General features: G+C 42.9%; 1 protein-coding gene across 3 annotated transcripts in view; it reads left to right on the plus strand.

Annotated features, from left to right (window-relative positions):
* ZNF462 (zinc finger protein 462) overlaps positions 1–16,976 on the plus strand; it is a 157,535-nt gene extending 140,559 nt beyond the window's left edge. For all 3 annotated transcript variants that reach the window (XM_040237900.1, XM_040237892.1, XM_040237907.1), the window contains exons 11-13: positions 9,961–10,093; positions 14,312–14,435; positions 15,774–16,976. In XM_040237900.1, the coding sequence (XP_040093834.1) occupies positions 9,961–10,093; positions 14,312–14,435; positions 15,774–15,981 (465 nt within the window). In that variant the 3' untranslated portion in view covers positions 15,982–16,976. The remainder of the gene's footprint in view (positions 1–9,960; positions 10,094–14,311; positions 14,436–15,773) is intronic.
* The last annotated feature ends 718 nt before the right edge of the window (positions 16,977–17,694 follow it).

Here is a 17,694-nt window from a genome sequence, read left to right on the forward strand (position 1 = left end):
AATCTGTATGCAGGTCAAGAAGCAACAGTTAGAATTGGACATGGAACAACAGACTGGTTCCAAATCTGGAAAGCAGTACATCAAGGCTGTATATTGTTACCCTGCTTGTTTAACTTATATGCAGAGTAAATCATGTGAAATGCTGGGCTGGATGAAGCACAAGATGGAATCAAGATTGCCGGGAGAAACATCAATCACCTCAGATATGCAGATGACACCACCCTTATGGCAGAAAGTGAAGAGGAACTGGAGAGCCTCTTGATGAAAGTGACAGAGGAGAGTGAAAAAGATGGCTTAAAACTCAGCATTCAAAAAACTAAGATCATGGCATCTGGTCCCATCATTTCATGGCAAATAGATGGGGAAACACTGGAAACAGTGACAGACTTTATTTGCTTGGGCTCCAAAATCACTGCAGATAGTGAGTGCAGCCATGAGATTAAAAGACACTTGCTTCTTGGAAGGAAAGCTGTGATCAACCTAGACAGCATATTAAAAAGCAGAGACATTACTTTGCTGACAGATGTCCGTCTAGTCAAAGCTATGGCTTTTCCAGTAGTCATGTATGGATGTGAAAGTGGACTATAAAGAAAGCTGAATGCTGAAGAATTGATGCTTTTGAACTGTGGTGTTGGAGAAGACTCCTGAGTCCCTTGAACTTAGAAGGAGATCCAACCAGTCCATCCTAAAGGAAATCAGTCCTAAATATTCATTGGCAAGACTGATACTGAAGCTGAAGCGCCAATACTTTGGCCACCTGATGCAAAGAACTGACTCATTGGCAATGACCCTGATGCTGGGAAAGATAGAAGGCAGGAGGAGAAATGGGACCACAGAGGATGAGATGGTTGAATGGCCTCACCAACTCGATGGACATGAGTTTGAGCAAGCTTCAGGAGCTGGTGGTGGACAGGGAAGCCTGATGTGCTTGCAGTCCATGGGGTGGCAAAGAGTTGGACACGACTGAGCGACTGAACTGAACTGATAATTGTTCTCTATAGTGGTTGTACCAATTTACATCCTCACCAACAGTGTAGGAAGTTTCCCTTTTCTCTACTCCTTCTCCAGCACGTGTTGTTTATAGACGGAGCCCGCACCATGCAGCATGTGAGATCTTAGTTTCCCAACCAGAGATCGAACCTGTGCCTCCTACTGTGGAAACTTAGGGAGTGTTAACCACCAGACTGCCAGGGAAGTCCCGACTTATAAACTCTTTAATGATGACCATCTGACCAGTATGAAGTGATACATAATTGTTGTTACAATGTGCATTTCTCTAATAATTAGCAATGTTGAGCATCTTCTAATAATTTATTGGCCATATGTCTTCTTTGGAGAAATATCTATTTAGATCTTCTGTCCACTTGGGTTTTTTGGTTTTTTGATATTGAGCTGTATGAGCTGTTTATATATTTTAGGCATTACTCCCTCATTGGTCACATCGTTTTCAAATATTTTGTCCCATTCTGTGGGTTGTCTTTTCATTTCATTGATGATTTCCTTTGCTGTACAAAACATTTTGAGTTTCATTAGGTCCATTTTCTTTTAATTTCCCTTAATCTAGGAAATGGATAGAAAAATACTGCTGTGATTTATGTTGAAGAGTATTTTGCCTGTGTTTTAATCTTAGAGTTTTATAGTATCCAGTCTTATATTTAGGTTTTTAATCCATTTTAAGAGTTGACTCATTGGAAAAGACTCTGATGCTGGGAGAGATTGAGGGCAGGAAGAGAAGGGGACGACCAAGGATGAGATGGCTGGATGGCATCACGGACTCGATGGACGTGAGTCTGAGTGAATTCCGGGAGATGGTGATGGACAGGGAGGCCTGGCGTGCTGCGATTCATGGGGTCGCAAAGAGTCGGACACGACTGAGTGACTGAACTGAGTTTATTTTTGTGTATGATGTTAAAGAACGTTCTAATTTCATTCTTTTACGTATAGCTGTCCAGTTTTCCCAGTACTACTTATTGACTCAGTTCAGTTCAGTCCCTCAGTCATGTCCAACTCTTTGCGATCCCATGGACTGCAAGCACACCAGGCTTCCCTGTCCATCACCAGCTCCCAGAGCTTGCTCAAACTCATGTCCGTCGAGTTGGTGAGGCCATCCAACTACCTCATCCTCTGTCATACCCTTCTGCTCCTGCCTTCTATCTTTCCCAGCATCAGGGTCTTTGCCAGTGAGTCAGTTCTTCACATCAGGTGGCCAAAGTACTGGAGTTTCAGCTTCAGCATCAGTCCTTCCAATGAATATTCTGGACTGATCTCCTGTAGCGTTGACTGGTTTGATCTTGAAGTCCAAGGGACTCTCAAGAGTCTTCTCCAACACCACAGTTCAAAAGCATCATCATTCTTCGGCATTCAGCTTTCTTTATAGTCCAACTCTCACATCCATACATGACTATTGGAAAAACCATAGCTTTGACTGGATGGACTTGTCAGCAAAGCAATGTCTCTGATTTTTAATACATTGTCTTGGTTGGTCGTAGGTTTTCTTCCAAGGAGCTAGCGTCTTTTAATTTTATAGCTGCACTCACCATCTGCAGTAATTTTGGAGCCCCCTCCCCCAAATAAAGTCTCTTACTATTTCCATTGTTTTCCCATCTATTTGCCATGAAGTGATGGGACCAGATGCCATGAACTTAGTTTTCTGAATGTTGAGTTTTAAGCCAACTTTTTCTCTCTTCTTTCACTTTCATCAAGAGGCTCTTCAGTTCTATTCACTTTCTGTCTTAAGAATGGTATTGCCTGCATATCTGAAGTTACTGATATTTCTCCCGGCAGTCTTCATTCCAGCTTCTGCTCCATCAAGCCCAGCATTTCTCATGATATACTCTGCATATAAGTTAAATAATCAGGGTGAAAATATACAACCTTGATGTACTCCTTTCCCGATTTGGAAACAGTCTGTTGTTCCATGTCCCGTTCTTACTGTTGCTTCTTGACCTGCATACAGGTTTCTCAGGAGGCAGATAAATTTTCCAGTTTGTTGTGATCCACACAATCAAAGGCTTTAGTGTAGTCAATAAAGCAGAAATACTTGCTTTACTTCATGCTTTTTCTTGCAGAACTCTCGTCCTCTTTTGATGATCCAACGGATGTTGGCAATTTGATCTCTGGTTCTTCTGCCTTTTCTAAATCCTGCTTTAACATCTGGGAGCTCACAGTTCATGTACTGTTGAAGCCTGGCTTGGAGAATTTTGAGCATTACTTTGCTAGCATGTGAGATGAGTGCAATTGTTGTGTGATAGTTTGAACATTCTTTGTCATTGCCTTTCTTTGGGATTGGAATAAAAACTGACCTTTTCTAGTCCTGTGCCCACTGCTGAGTTTTCCAAATTTGCTGGCATATTGAGTGCAGCACTTTCACAGCATCATATTTTAGGATTTGAAATAGCTCAACTGAAATTCCATCACCTCCACAAGCTTTGTTCGTAGTGATGCTTCCTAAGGCCCACTTGACTTTGGATTCCAGGATGTCTGTTTCTAGGAAAGTGATCACACCATTGTGGTTATCTGGGTCATGAAGATCTTTTCGTATAGTTTTTCTGTGTATTCTTGCCACCTCTTGTTAATATCTTTTACTTCTGTTAGGTCCATACCATTTCTGTCCTTTATTGTGCCTGTCTTTGCATGAAAAGTTCTCTTGGTATCACTGATTTTCTTGAAGAAATTTCTAGTCTTTCTGATTCTGTTGTTATCTCTCCCTGCTATTCTTTGGAGCTGTGCATTCAAATGATTATATCTTTCCTCTTTTCCTTTGCCTTTCACTTCTCTTCTATTTTCAGCTATTTGTAAGGCCTCCTCAGACAACCATTGTGCCTTTTTTCATTTCTTTTCTTGGGAATGGTCTTGATCACTGCCTCCTGTACAGTGTTACAAACCTCCATCCATAGTTCTTCAGCCACTCTATCAAATCTAATCCTTTGAATCTATTTTTCACTTCCATTGTATAATTGTAAGGGATTTGATTTAGGTCATACCTGAATACTCTAGTGGTTTTCCTACTTTCTTCAGTTTAAGTCTGAATTTGGCAATGAGTTCATGATCTGAGCCACAGTCAGCTCCTCTGTTTTTGCTGACTATCCAGAGCTTCTCCATCTTTGGCTGCAAAGAATATAATCAGTCTGATTTCAGTATTGACCGTCTGGTGATGTCCATGTGTAGAGTCTTCTCTTGTGTTATTGGAAGAGGGTGTTTCCTATGACCAGAGCATTCTCTTGGCAAAACTCTGTTAGTCTTTGCCCTGCTTCATATGTGCTCCAAAGCCAAATTTGCCTGTTACCTCAGGTATCTCTTGACTTGCTACTTTTGCATTTCAGTCCCCTGTAATGAAAAGGACATCTTTTTTGGGTGTTTGGTAGTTCTAGGTGGTCTTCTAGATCTTCATAGAACTGTTCAACTTCAGCTTCTTCAGCTCCTGGTCGGGGCATAGACCTGGATTACTGTGATATTGAATGATTTACCTTGGAAATGAACAGAGATCATTCTGTCATTTTTGAGACTGTATCCAAGTACTGCATTTCAGACTCTTTTGTTAACTATGATGGCTACTCCATTTCTTCTAAGGGATTCTTGCTCATAGTAGTAGATATAATGGTCATCTGAGTTAAATTCACCCATTCCAGTCCGTTTCAGTTCACTGATTCCTAAAATGCCGATGTTCACTCTTGCCATCTCCTATTTGACCACTTCCAATTTTCCTTGATTCATGGACCTAACATTCCAGGTTCCTGTGCAGTATTGCTCTTTACAGCATCAGACTTTACTTCCATCACCAGTCACATCTGCAGCTGGGTGTTGTTTTCACTTGACTCTGTCGCTTCATTCTTTCTGGTTTTATTTCTCCACTCTTCTCCGGTAGCATATTGGGCACCTGCCAACCTGGGGGGGTTCATCTTTCAGCATCATATCTTTTTGCCTTTTCATACTTTTCTCAAGGCAAGAATAGTGAAGTGGCTTGCCATTGACCTCTCCAGTGGACCACCTTTTGTCAGAACTCTCCACCATGACTTGTCCAAAGAGACTGTCTTTTCTCCAGTGTATGTTCTTGCCTCATTTTAATTGACCGTAGGTACATGAGTTTATTTCTGAGCTTTCTATCCTGTTCCATTGATCTGTATTTCTATTTGTGTGCCAGTGCCATACTGCTTTGATGTCTAGCTTTGTAGTTTAATTTGAAGTCAGGGAACCTGATTCCTCCAGATCCATTTTTCTTTCTCAGAATTGCTTTAGCTATTCAGGGCCTTTTGTGTTACAAGTTGTAACATTTTTTGTTCCAGTTCTGTGAAGAAAAATGCCATTGGTAATTTGATAGGGATTGCACTCAATGTGTAGAATGCTTTGGGTGGTATAGTCATTTTGACAATATTGATTCTTCCCATTCAAGAACATGGTATAGCTTTCCATCTGTTTGTCTCTTCAGTTTCTTTCATTAGCATCTTATAATTTTCAGAGTACAGGTCTGTTGTCTCCTTAGGTAGGTTTCTTCCTAGGTATTTTATTCTTTCTGATGTGATAATAAGTGGAACCGTTTCCTTAATTTCTCCTCCTGATCCTCGAATGTTAGTCTAAAAAACATTTCTGTGTATTAATTTTATATTCTGCAATCTTACTGAACTCATTGATGGACTCGAGTCGTTCTCTGGTGGCATCTTTAAGATATTCCATATATTGTTTTCATGTCAGCTGCAAACAGTGACAGTTTTACTTCTTTTCTAATTTTGATTCCTTTTATTTCTTTTTCTTTTCTGATTGCCATGGCTAAAACTAAGCATGAAAGCCTTATATAGGAAGGCTCACTACTGCGTTTTTAATAGTGAAAAGCCAGAAATAACCAAAGGTAAACTCACATGGGAAGAGTCAAGTAAACTATAACATACCCACTTGACAAAGTATTATGTGGTGATGGGATGTATACCTATATTAAATGTATACATATATTAAATAGGGATATACAGACAGAGATACAGAAATATAACAACGTCTTCACAGGTACTATGTATAGGTTGTTGGATTTTAAGTCAGTTTTTTTTCTGTTTGCTAATTTTTCATTGTATATATTTATGGGAAAGAAAACTATATTAAATGAAAATGCAGACACCTAGTAATTAGGAGGTAAGAACCGTGCCCACTTCAGTCTGGACACCTCGCTGGCCAGTGCAAATCTGGCTCAGCTGCAGGGTGTCTGTCTTCATGGAGTTTGTTCTGTTGGGGAGGCAGGCCAGAAGATGTTAATTCCTGAGTTTATTTTTAATTGAAATGTAGTTAATTTACAATATTGGGTTAGTTTCAGATGTACAGCAAAGTGATTCAGTTACACATATATATATTATTTGCTATCATAGGTTATTACAGTGTACTGACTATAGTTCCCTGGGCTATGTAAAAGGGGAGGGCAGGGGAGGGTGCTGTGGAAGCCTCGAGCAAGGATATTTAACCAAGGAGGAATTGAGGGAAAGTCCCCCAGATGCAATGACATTGGAGCGAGACTGGTATGATAGGCTGAGGAGGAACCACATCAGGGAGGCAGGCTGGATAGAGTTTCACACGGAGGTTACGGCCTGTGCAGAAAGAGGCCCAAAATCAAGAGATTGGCCTGTTCCAGGAACCTCAATAAGTTTGGGATTGTGGGAGCAAAGGGGAGTCAGCTTAAGGGAGAGGGTGGGCCAGAATGTAAGATGATAATCAGACACATAAAACCACAGTAAGAAATTGGGGGTTTATCCTCAGGGCAAGCAGAGATTGACATGAGCAGATTCAATTAAAAAAAAAAAATTCCCTCCATTCAACCACACTGGACGGATAGATATAAGAGGTGGTAAGAATGTACACAGGGAATCTGGCAGGAGGGAGGGAAGGCACAGAGGCTCAGAAATGCAGCTGGAAGGCTTCCTTTTGTATGACGATGAATCCTAGATTGCTAGTTTGGAGATTAAAGGTATAGTAAGAACTCAACCCTATAAATAATTTTTAATTTAAAATCTTCTAATTACATAGCAAAAAGAAATCATTTTTATTTTTAAACAGAGATTTTAGAAATCTTTAGGACAAATACATCCTAGGTGAGCCCCTTGGGTGAACGTTATACCATGAAAATGTCACGCACTCCTAAAATTGTGCAAAATCCAAAATGCTAACAGTTTTCCCGTAAAAGGAGAAGAAAGAGGAAGGCGGAAAAGAAAAAATAACATTTGGTTTGGTGACAGATCTCCTTCTGTCACTCTGAGTTCCTTGATAGGCATAGGGCCTGGCACACGGCAGGGCCGCTGGGAGTCCTGAATGAATGAATCAGTGAATGAATAAGCACAAACTGCTGGATTAAGGAAGGCGCTTGACGATTGTTTTTTGGCCTTTCTCAGTCTCATTATTTTTGTTTCCTGGCAATGCCCACCTCTTCTGCCCATTCCACATGCCTGTAGCTGACCTGGCTGAAAGTGGGGAGAAAGTGATAGGAAAAGGCTGCCCCTTTAAGTACCAATCATTTCAAAATATTTTTTCTTTGCATAATTCAGAATTAGGCCAGTTGGAATCTTGCCTCCTTTTCCTGAAAAAAAAAAAAAAAAAAAAAAAACCTGGCAACCCAGAAAACTTTTATTCAGATATTTGTCATAAATGCTGTTTGATTAAAATGTAGACTTTGTGGTAAAACATAACTTCATAAATATGCATTTATGATGCTTCTTATACACATTTCCAAAAGCCAAAATTGGAAAAGGCCACAGTCCCAGAAAGGGAAAGGGAAACCACAATTTGGTGAACTGTTGTGTTTCGGATACTATGCTGACCCTCTTTATCGATACAGACAAGGACACTGAGGCCATGTATGTTCAGAGTCCTGTGGTTCATGGCAAACCCTTAACTTGAACTCAGCTCTGTCTGACTTCAAAGCTCCTGCTCCTTGTGCCCTCCCTTTTTGCTTGTTATAAAAATAAATATTTTTAAAATCTGTATAGGTCTGTAGGCATGAGGACAGTAGATAAAACCCTAATTAGGAAGGTAGTCTAAGCAAAAGTCCTTAGGAAGAAAGATTCTAACCGGGCTTCCTCCTCTTCACCGTACTCTTCACCGTAGTCTGTTCAATTGCTCAGTTGTGTCCGACTCTTTGCGACCCCATGAACTGCAGCACGCCAGGTTTCCCTGCCCTTTACTATCTCCTGGAGTTTGCTCAAACTCATGTCCATTGAGTCGGTGATGCCGTTCAATCTTAATCTAATCATTTTTAAAACTTTTTTTCATGAGCAAACAGGAATTTGCCTTCCCTCAGGGTTTCGTGCTGTGATCATTGAAGACCTCTTTTCCACCCTGATGCTGAGCTGTTTTCCAAGTCAACTGATTTCATTCTTAGAGTTGTATCAGTGGATTGTTTCTCTTTTTCTAAGAGAGCTTTTTATCTTCGAGTTTTCTTCCTCGTTTTCAATGCTGCCGACTCGACCCCCACCCTCACCCCCTGCACACACGCATGTCGTTGTGGGGACACGTATTACACTTTCTCACAGGATTGTCTGCTGGCCCTTATACTCTGAGGCTCTCTGTCGCACGTACGTCCCAGTTGATGATGTTTCCATCTGCCAGGCATATGGAATTGGTGGTGCTCAGCACATCTTTGTTCCAGGCTGGTCCCAGGGAATATTTTGGAACCATCTTGTAAATTCTCCTTATCATCTCCTGCGCCCTCATTACGTGCTATCTCTACTGTAGCAGCTATGGAAATCTGCCTTGGAGTCTAATTAATGAAGTCTGCCTTCCCTCTTCAACTCAAAACTCTGTGCCTCTGGAGGCCTGGGTCTCATTTATCTTCATGGGCCCCTCCCTTGGCCCCCGCCAGGGAAAGCATGGAACCCGTCACCGTGCTGGTTTGAGTCATCTTGTTGGCTTGGCTCCTGTGCTGTCATTCTTGATCATTCTGTGCATGCAACTGAAGAAGTTCGGAAAACAGATTAATTGAAGAGGGGGCTTTGTGTGCTACCATTGTTATGAGAACCCCAAATAGAATATCCCCATGGAGTTTTCACAGGGTGAGTTTTTATTTCTCTTGGATGATATTTTGGAAGCCAGTTTGGAGTCCCACATTATTCTAACCACATTTTATATAAACACAAATCAGCCACAGTTAACACTTTAAAAGAGTTTTTAGGGATTTGTCATCTAGATTTTTCTCAGATAATCCCAGCTGTGATGAACAGGCTGTGTGGTCAGCTTCAGAAACAGTAGTAACACTAAATAATAACAATACTGTCTGACACTTAAACTGGAGTTAGGAATTGAGCAACTGTCATTTGGTCAAAGCTGGGTCAGCCCCACAGCCCTCCAGGTTGTGGTGGAAATGTTGGGACTCTCTCTGCTAGTTTTCAGGTTACTTACAGAGCCACTTTCCCTCCAGATATATTTGAAATTTGGGCTTCCCTGGTGGCTCTGATGGTAAAGAATCTGCCTGCCAATGCAGGAGACATGGGTTCACTCCCTGGGTCAGGAAGATCTCCTAGAGGAGGAAATGGCAACCCACTCCTGTATTTTGACCTGGAGAATTCCATGGACAGAGGAGCCTGGCAGGCCACAGTCCATGGGGGTCACAAAGAGTCGGACACGACTGAGCAACTAACACACACACTCATGAAAGGTACATCCTGGAATTAAACTCGAAAAGTGTTCATTGGACATCTGTTCTACACCCCAGGCTTCATGAGACTTGATTTTCTGCTAACTACAGTTCACATTTCTAACTAAATTTGGTAAGGAAGGTCCAGTATTGACAGTGCCAGTGAAAATGAACATGGGAGCAGAAGACAGATGTGCCTGTAAGAGGGTCAAAATGAAGAAAAGGACCACTTAGGCACTGGTGTAATTTGGTCCTGGTTCTAAAAACACACCCATAGGAAAATGACGCTGGACACTCTGTCCTCCGGGGATAATGGCGTTCAGTTGAGGTTTGTGATTCCACTGTTTTGGGGTCTTTTTCAGGTAAGCCGAAACTTTGAACTGGTTGGACGGGTTAACTTGGATCAGCTGGAACAGATGAAGGAGAAGATGGAGAGCTCTAGCAGTGATGATGAAGACAAGGAAGAAGAAATGAGCAGCAAGGCTGATGACAGAGGTTGGTCCCATCCCTGCCCCCTGAGCCCCAGATGGCATCCAGCCTGGCCGTGGGGAGACAGAAGGGAGGCAGAAGGTTGTTGGAGGAGGAACAGAAGGAATGATCCTTCTTCGTTAAGTAGCAGAACAGACTGGCTGCAACACGTCAGGGGCCATGTCTTTGTAAACTATTACCAGCTAGAGAAACTCCAAGGAAAACAGACGTTTTCTCTTTAACTGTAGATATACATTTGTTAAAAAATACATGGCGATGATTTTTTTTTATTCAGGAAAACTGTTATCTGGGGAATCTGCAGAGTAAGGACAGACAGCAAGATGGATGGCCCTGTAAAAGCTATCGAGGAATGTAAATGAATTTCCAGTTGAATGCATATTTAAAATTGCTGCTGCTGGGGTGTATTTTGCTGGGGATGGGGGGAGGGAGCCACAGAGGGCTTGAGCCTGAGGTCCGAACCCCTCTATGTGTCCTTCTGCATGGCCCTCCTCTTAACCCTCTGGCTTACTGCTTTTGCTTTGTAAAGAGAGAGAGAGAGGAGACCAGTGGCATTTGACTGTCTTTACAGGGGATAGTAGGCAAAGTTTTGAGGGACTTTCGTACTTTTTTCAACTTTCTGCGATTCCATAATTATTTTCAAAATGAAGTTTTTTGAAGTATATTTAGTTGTAGACATAGATTTACATGATCTAGAGTTGGTATTCTGTATTGTTCAACATAGAATACTGGAAAAACCAAGATACTGCGTCAAGAACATAGGTTGGGATATCTTACTGTAGTTATTGCAGACCTATCGAAAGCACGTGGATAACCTAAACCTGAGAAATAAATAGGATGTCATCCCACTGAAGAGGAGAATGGTATCAGTTGCCATTGCGGAACATCACTATGGGCCAAGCCCAGTGTCAGTGGTTTTTATTTAATCTTATATACGGTTAGAGGGCTCTGCAGTTCGTCTCTATGGATTTGGCTCCCAGTTCTTCTGCTTTTTAGTTATATGACTTTGGGTAAATTATTTTATTTCCTGCACATTCATCATCCTAATAATAACAACTTCCTAGGGTCACTTCCTTAGGGTCACGTAAATCTTAAATGAGATAGCACGCAAACATTGTTAGTCCAGTTACTGGAACACAGTCACCACTTAATGATAAAACCCTGCAGTGTAGATGGCATTATTGACATTTTACAAGTAGGGAAATAAAAGCCCAGAATATTTAAGAGCGTGTTCAAAGTTAAAACGAAAACACTGGAGGTTGGGTTTAAGTCTTCTGGCTCCAGAGGAAAATGTCTTTACATACTATACCATGTCCCCTACCCTTTGTGGATGTTCTTCATTGATGGGAACCTGGCCCTGAATTCTGTCAATTCAGTGGTCTTTGGAGCCTCATTGGAAGGCTTCCTTTTGTGGAATTTCTTGGTTTTTCTTACTAGTCAGTCTGCCAGCCTAGAAAGCCAACTTGGTCATTTTCTTCCAAGGTTCTCCCTCTTTGTTTTCTTGATTTTTCCTGACTTCCACCCCATCCCTCCATATTTTATCTCTGCTATAGCAGGAAACCACAGCTAAGTGATGATCCAGTTTGGCTTCTGAACCCCCGGGCCTGTGGTCAATGGATTAATAGAGCATCTGCACCGTATAGACTGATTGCCCTTGTAAAGTTATAACTTTTATTAGTAGGGGGCACAGTGATCTATTTCTTACAACGGCTGTGATTCAAGAAGCACGGGTTTTAAATTTTCTCTTCCTTCTTTCTTAAAAAGCATTTCACAAGTATGTCCTTAGTGATGAATTCTTTAACGTCGTCTGTGCACTGTTACCAGAGTTCCCTCAAAGAGGAAGCATGTGGCAGAGGGCCCACGGGCTCCTTGTCTTCACAGGGCTCTGTGCCCCACCATTCCTCCCCGGGAAATGAATTATCCCTCATTGGAGACTATGACTTTTTAATCTCTAGAACCAAGCATGGATGGTTTTACAGGTTATAAGCATTGCAGAGGCAAGAAGCCCTGTTAGTCCTCCCCTCCCGTGTGCCACGTCCAAAATAATAGCATAAACGATGAGAAGGAAGAGAGGGCAGCTAGATGTGCACGGTGCCAGCCACGTTTCCTTGACCACCCAGCCACCCCCTCACACTGGCACTGTGGCATCAAACCAGCTCAGCTCCGTTTGCCTGAGAAGAACTTGATGGTGTCTGATCGCTTCTCCCTAGAAAGCGCAGCCTCCACATTCATGAGCCTTAACCGCATGGGGAGAAAAGACTCGGGGGTGGAGAATCCTGTGTTCCTCTCTCAGAGGGCGGGAGTTTACATGAGTAACTTCCAGTCACATTACTGGGGAAAACCTTCCCGTCCTCCTTGTCGATTCTTGAAAGAACAGCCTCCTTTGTCTCATCGCCTTGGAATCAATTTTCCACCATCTAGGTGTATTCTTGCCAACAAGAAGAAATGGCACACAGTAGCCTCGGGGTGTTTTTGCCAGACGTTCTGTCTTCCAGGAGTAGAGAGAGCGGGAGGTGGCGTTAGCACAGCTCTGGGGCTAATGGAAGCCATTTGATGTGTGACAGGTAATGATTGGCCTCCTCCTTTGAGGATGAAACAGCATGAGCCGTTGGAGAGAATAGATGGTTGGTTTCATGTTTCCTCAGGGTAAGCAAGTGAGTGTGCCAGGAGCAGGCCCCCTCATTGGCAGCAGAGACCCTCGTCAGGCGCTCTGTTCAGGGGGCTCATGTCCTTGGGGCTACCCTGTTCCCAGCGTGCCTTCCCAACACGAGAAGGCCTGGTCAAGCCTGACCACGGCCATACGGCAGGTCCTGCCTCAGAAGGCAGCTCAGAGGGACTTTGAAAGGGAGGAATCCAGGCCTGAAGAAATCAAAATGCGCCCAAGCAGTGTCCTCCCCACCCCCTCTCATTATGCAGTTGGGAGGAGTCAGGAAGGCATTCTGTTGATTTCTTGCCCAAGATAATCCCTGCTAAGGAATTAATGCGCAGAGCAGATGGTGCTGTCTCATTTCCAATGAAAAGAATCAAGGAAGATAGTCTGTGCAATTATTTTTAATGGCTTGTGTGGTGATCTTCTTAATTTGTGAGAAAATGTTTCATCTTTTGTTAGAACTGGCCCCATTCACAGTGCTTTTTGTGCTGCAGATGAAGGCAGCTCAGAGACACCTAGCCTGTTAACATCATCCTGAGGATTTTTTTTTATTATTAGATGGAGTATTTCAACCAGGAGACACCTTCCTGTAACACCTCGTGAGTCCAGGCACACGGTGATCAGAGGGGCAGAGATGAGCAGCATTTGTCTGTGAGCCCTCACTCTTCAGCATGGCTGCAGAGCCGTCTAGATCCTGCTGTTTATTACCCACGTGAAGATCTGGCCCTCTGTGCTATAATGAAAGACATATGGGCTTGGGACCCAGGATAACACAAAGGCCATATAAGCTCTCCTCTTTGAGTTTGCCAGGAGGCGGGGCCTTCAAACAATTAGCCAGTCAGTCCTCATTTAGCAGGCCCCTCAGGGCCGTGAGGAAGTAAAACGATAGTCGGCACTTGATTACAACCGACCGGTCCAGAAAGGCGTCTGCACATCCCCATGTTCAAGAATACACCGATGGAGGGCAGCTGGCCAGAACCCCTTAGTAGCTGAGGACGTGCTTTCATATTCCCGTCTCCCCGTCATCCGAGATCTGCGTTCCTGCTTTCGGGCGTCATTTAGTGCTTGCAGCCACCCTGGGAGGTGTAGATTAAGATATCCATGGCAGAGGGCCACAAGTGGTGAGCCCTTGGCTTTCCCTGGAACATGTGGAAACGTTGAGGTCTTCCTACAATATAACCTGGCCTCGGTGCTTTCAGGAGCCTGTGTTGTTAGTGAGTGGAGAAAAACTGTGTTAAATAGGAAATGAATAGGTGCTAAACTGTGAGGCACCAAGACAGAGCACCACAGGAGGGAGAGATGTGCTGGAAGAGATCGCTCAGACGCCATGGCAATGAACAGAAAGGGTTCTTAAGACAAACTCGGGTTATTGGTGACAGAACCAGTTGGGAGGTGAAGAGAGGTGGGGATGCCTAGGGCGTGGGAACAGTTCTCGAGAGTTTCAAGAAACAATCCTTTGGTGAAAGGCCAGCAAGAGAAAGAGTAGGAATCTGGAAATGGGAGGAGGCTCCTAATGAACGTTGACTTCTCTTCTGCCCCTCCAGCTCACAGGTAATACACCTGCTCTCTCCTCACAGATCTCTTGAGATTTTCTGACCACGGGGCTGCTATCAACACTGAGAAGCGTTTTCCGTGTGAATTTTGCGGACGGGCGTTTTCCCAGGGCTCTGAGTGGGAAAGGCACGTGCTGAGACACGGCATGTAAGTCCCGTGAAGGCCTTCGCTCATCGTGCGAGGTGGCGGTGGCTCCTGACAATACGTAGACCCCTCTGTGTCACACTTCCGGGTCCGGGAGGAGAGGCAGTTGGTCACGAACTGGGTTCCTCCCTTTCCGCTGGTTTTTAAAATGGTCACCCAGACACGAGTCACAGGAGGAGAGATCGTCTTTACGAATGACAGATCCTGCTCAAGCCCTCGTGTAGAAGTATAGCGCTCTCTCCAGCCCGTGTCCCTTCAGCTTTCGTTAGCATGACGTTCTCTGTAGAGCGTGGACCGGGGTCCAGAGATCTGGCTTCTGTTCCTGCCTCTGTGATGACTCACTCCCCGAGTGGCCTTGAACCTTCCCACGCACCTCTTGGTGCCTTCAATGCTCTGCCTCGGGGACAGAGCCCGCTTCTGCCTGCCTCCCAGGTAGGTGGGAGCATACCTGCAGAACACTCCTAAGACCCTTGAACATAACACTGTCCCCTAGACAAGGCACTTCCAGGCCAGCAGACGCTGGCATAGCCTAGGAGTTGGTCCCTTAAGCAGAAAATGCCCAGAAATAGGTAGTATCTAAACTTCAGAGAATGTAACTAAGCTTCCCAGAATATAACTAGGATGAGACATGGGTCTCATCTTCAGGTTCTTGCTTTTTGTTCGTTTCTATGGGTCTTTCCGTTAACTCTTTAATACCCGAGTTGTGCTTTTAGTCCTGATAGGTATAGCAAATCTGCATTTTCTAGGTTCCTCTGATAGATCTGAGCATAAGACAGTTCTTGCTATGGCCACTTACGACTGTATTGTTCCCAGTATAGGAGGGAACTTAAGATCATTATGTTGCTCTAGAAGCAAAAAATGATGTAATCAAAACATGGTATAATAATGGATAGGGCTTCCCTGCTGGCTCAGATGTTAAAGAATCCTCTGTCTGCAATGCAGGAGACCCAGGTTTGATCCCTGGGTTGGGAAGATCCCCTGGAGAAGGAAGTGGCAACCCACTCCAGTATTCTTGCCTGGAGAATCCCATGGACAGAGGAGCCTGGCAGGCTACAGTCCACGAGGTCGCAGAGAGTCAGACATGACTAAGCGACCAGCGTTTTCACTTTCTTTTCATTTTTATAGGTTCAGAGTTTTAATAAGATACCAGAAATATATGAGCTAAGTATAACAGGTAGCAGGGATAAATCACTCACAGTCCAGTCAATTTGTCTGTGGCACTTGTAAGACCCCCAAGACCTTTTTAGGATCAGAGATACAAGGATATAAAAAAATAATAACTTTTTTTAACTAGGAAAAAACACATATACTCACCTGTCACTCCCATGAATGTTTTCCCAGGGCATTGAATGACACCAAGCAGGTGAGCCGAGAAGAAATCCACCTGAAGGGTAACATGGAGGACAGTATTAAGATACCCTCTATAGAGGAAAAGGAAGATGATGAAACAATCGGGATAGACTTTTCCTTAAAGAACGAACCAGTAGCCATCTGTGTCGTAGCTGCTGACAAATCTCTCCTGGAGAATGCAGAGGCCAAAAAAGAATAAGCATTTGGTGAAATTCTTAATCACCCCTTACTTGAACCATGATGAAAAAGAAAAGTGGGAGGGCCAGCTTGGGCTGAGAAGGGGGGGACAGAAAAGAGAAGACAGAACAAAGCTGCTTTTTAGGACTGAACAATCTATTTTCAAAGCACTGGTACCTGTGTGAGTGAGTATGTAAATTAAAGTTATTTAAATGGTTGGAATATGTGGCTCCTTTTCCATCACTACATCTTTCCTTCCGGATCTTCATCGTGGAAGTTTCGTTTGTTGCGGAAGCACCGGAAGCACCTCCCTTGCACACCTGTGCACTATGGTGGTCTTGGACAGTATGTGGAAGCAGAAGCTCCGTGACGGTAGAAGACTTCTCTTAGGGGAACAACTTTTTGACGCACAAGTTTTGGTGCGTTTTTCTAGTTTTAATACCTTAAGCTTTTTCAAGACCTAACTGCAGCCGCTTTGGGAAAAAACAAACAGAAAAAAAAACAAAAACAAAAAAAAACCAGAAAACAAAAAAAAACTGCTTTGCATAAAACAGTCACCTGTTTCCTAGTACCTCAAACTTAACCAAGGGAATTCTCTGCATTTGTCAGTACTACCTGTCGTCATTGTGGTTAAATGTAGAGAGAACTGCTGGGCAAGATGGTGAATGGAGAAAAAAAAAAAAAAGAATTTTAAAGAAAGGAACACAAATTGTGCTTAAAATCCCCATGTGGGTTTTATTTCTTAAAATACTGTGATTTTTTTAATTATTTTAGTAAAAAACAAGACAAAAAAAAGAAACAGACTTTAATTATTAGATAAATGTTTGTGAATTGTCATCCTTTATTCCAGGTAAGCTGTTTATTAGTGTTCAACTATAATTTAGAATTTGGTAGATTTCATGTGAGCTAATTTTAAGGTGACTTTGGAGTTTTGTTTGCCACATGTTTATTTTCTATCAGTTTTGAGTGTTACAAACACAGCACAATTCAGTTTTCATATAAATTGTTTTTTGTGTGTGTGTTGTTATTGTTGTTTTGATTTGGGGGCAAGGGAGATTTAGTTTTTTGTGAATAGGAATGTTTTTATTTTAAACATGGAAATAACAAAGAAGTTAACGTTTTTTTAATTTAACTAAAGAACCAAACTTTTCGGCACCTCTATGCAGCTTGTGGGCCAGACGAGGAAGTCCTCTTCACCCTTTTGTTGCTGTCAAATTTACACATTATCCGTCTCACACAAATAATCTCTGTTAGGATGGGCTGGCTTTTGTGTGTGATTTCTAAATCTGTGTTCTGTTTTTGTTTGCATTGTGGGTTTTTTTTGGCGGGGGGGGAGGATTCTCATTTATTTTTCAGGACAAGGGGATGTGTCAAATCCCATCCCTTTGGTGAGAGTGTTCAAGAAATACTTATATCCTACAAGGAGCCTGGAGAACTACTTTTTTTTTTTTTTTTAATCTAGCTGCCAGCTGCTCTGTTTCCCCATATTAGCTTTTTCAGGAGGGAGCAGCTTAGACTAAATCTAAGTCTACATTTATAATACGTTCTGATTGTGAACAAAGGGTTTCGTTCCAAAAAAGTAGAACTTTCCTTGAATCCTAGGTTTTAGAAGCCTGTGTGTGAGAGAGCTTGGATGTGTGTGTGTGGACATGTGTGTGTGTGTGTGTGTGTGTGTGTGTGAGAGAGAGAGAGAGAGAGAGAGTCCTTTGGTTTTCATGGTTTTTTTTTTGTTTGT

Source organism: Oryx dammah, unplaced genomic scaffold (genome assembly GCF_014754425.2).
Source record: "Oryx dammah isolate SB20612 unplaced genomic scaffold, SCBI_Odam_1.1 HiC_scaffold_1, whole genome shotgun sequence".
Classification (NCBI taxonomy): Eukaryota; Metazoa; Chordata; class Mammalia; order Artiodactyla; family Bovidae; genus Oryx; species Oryx dammah.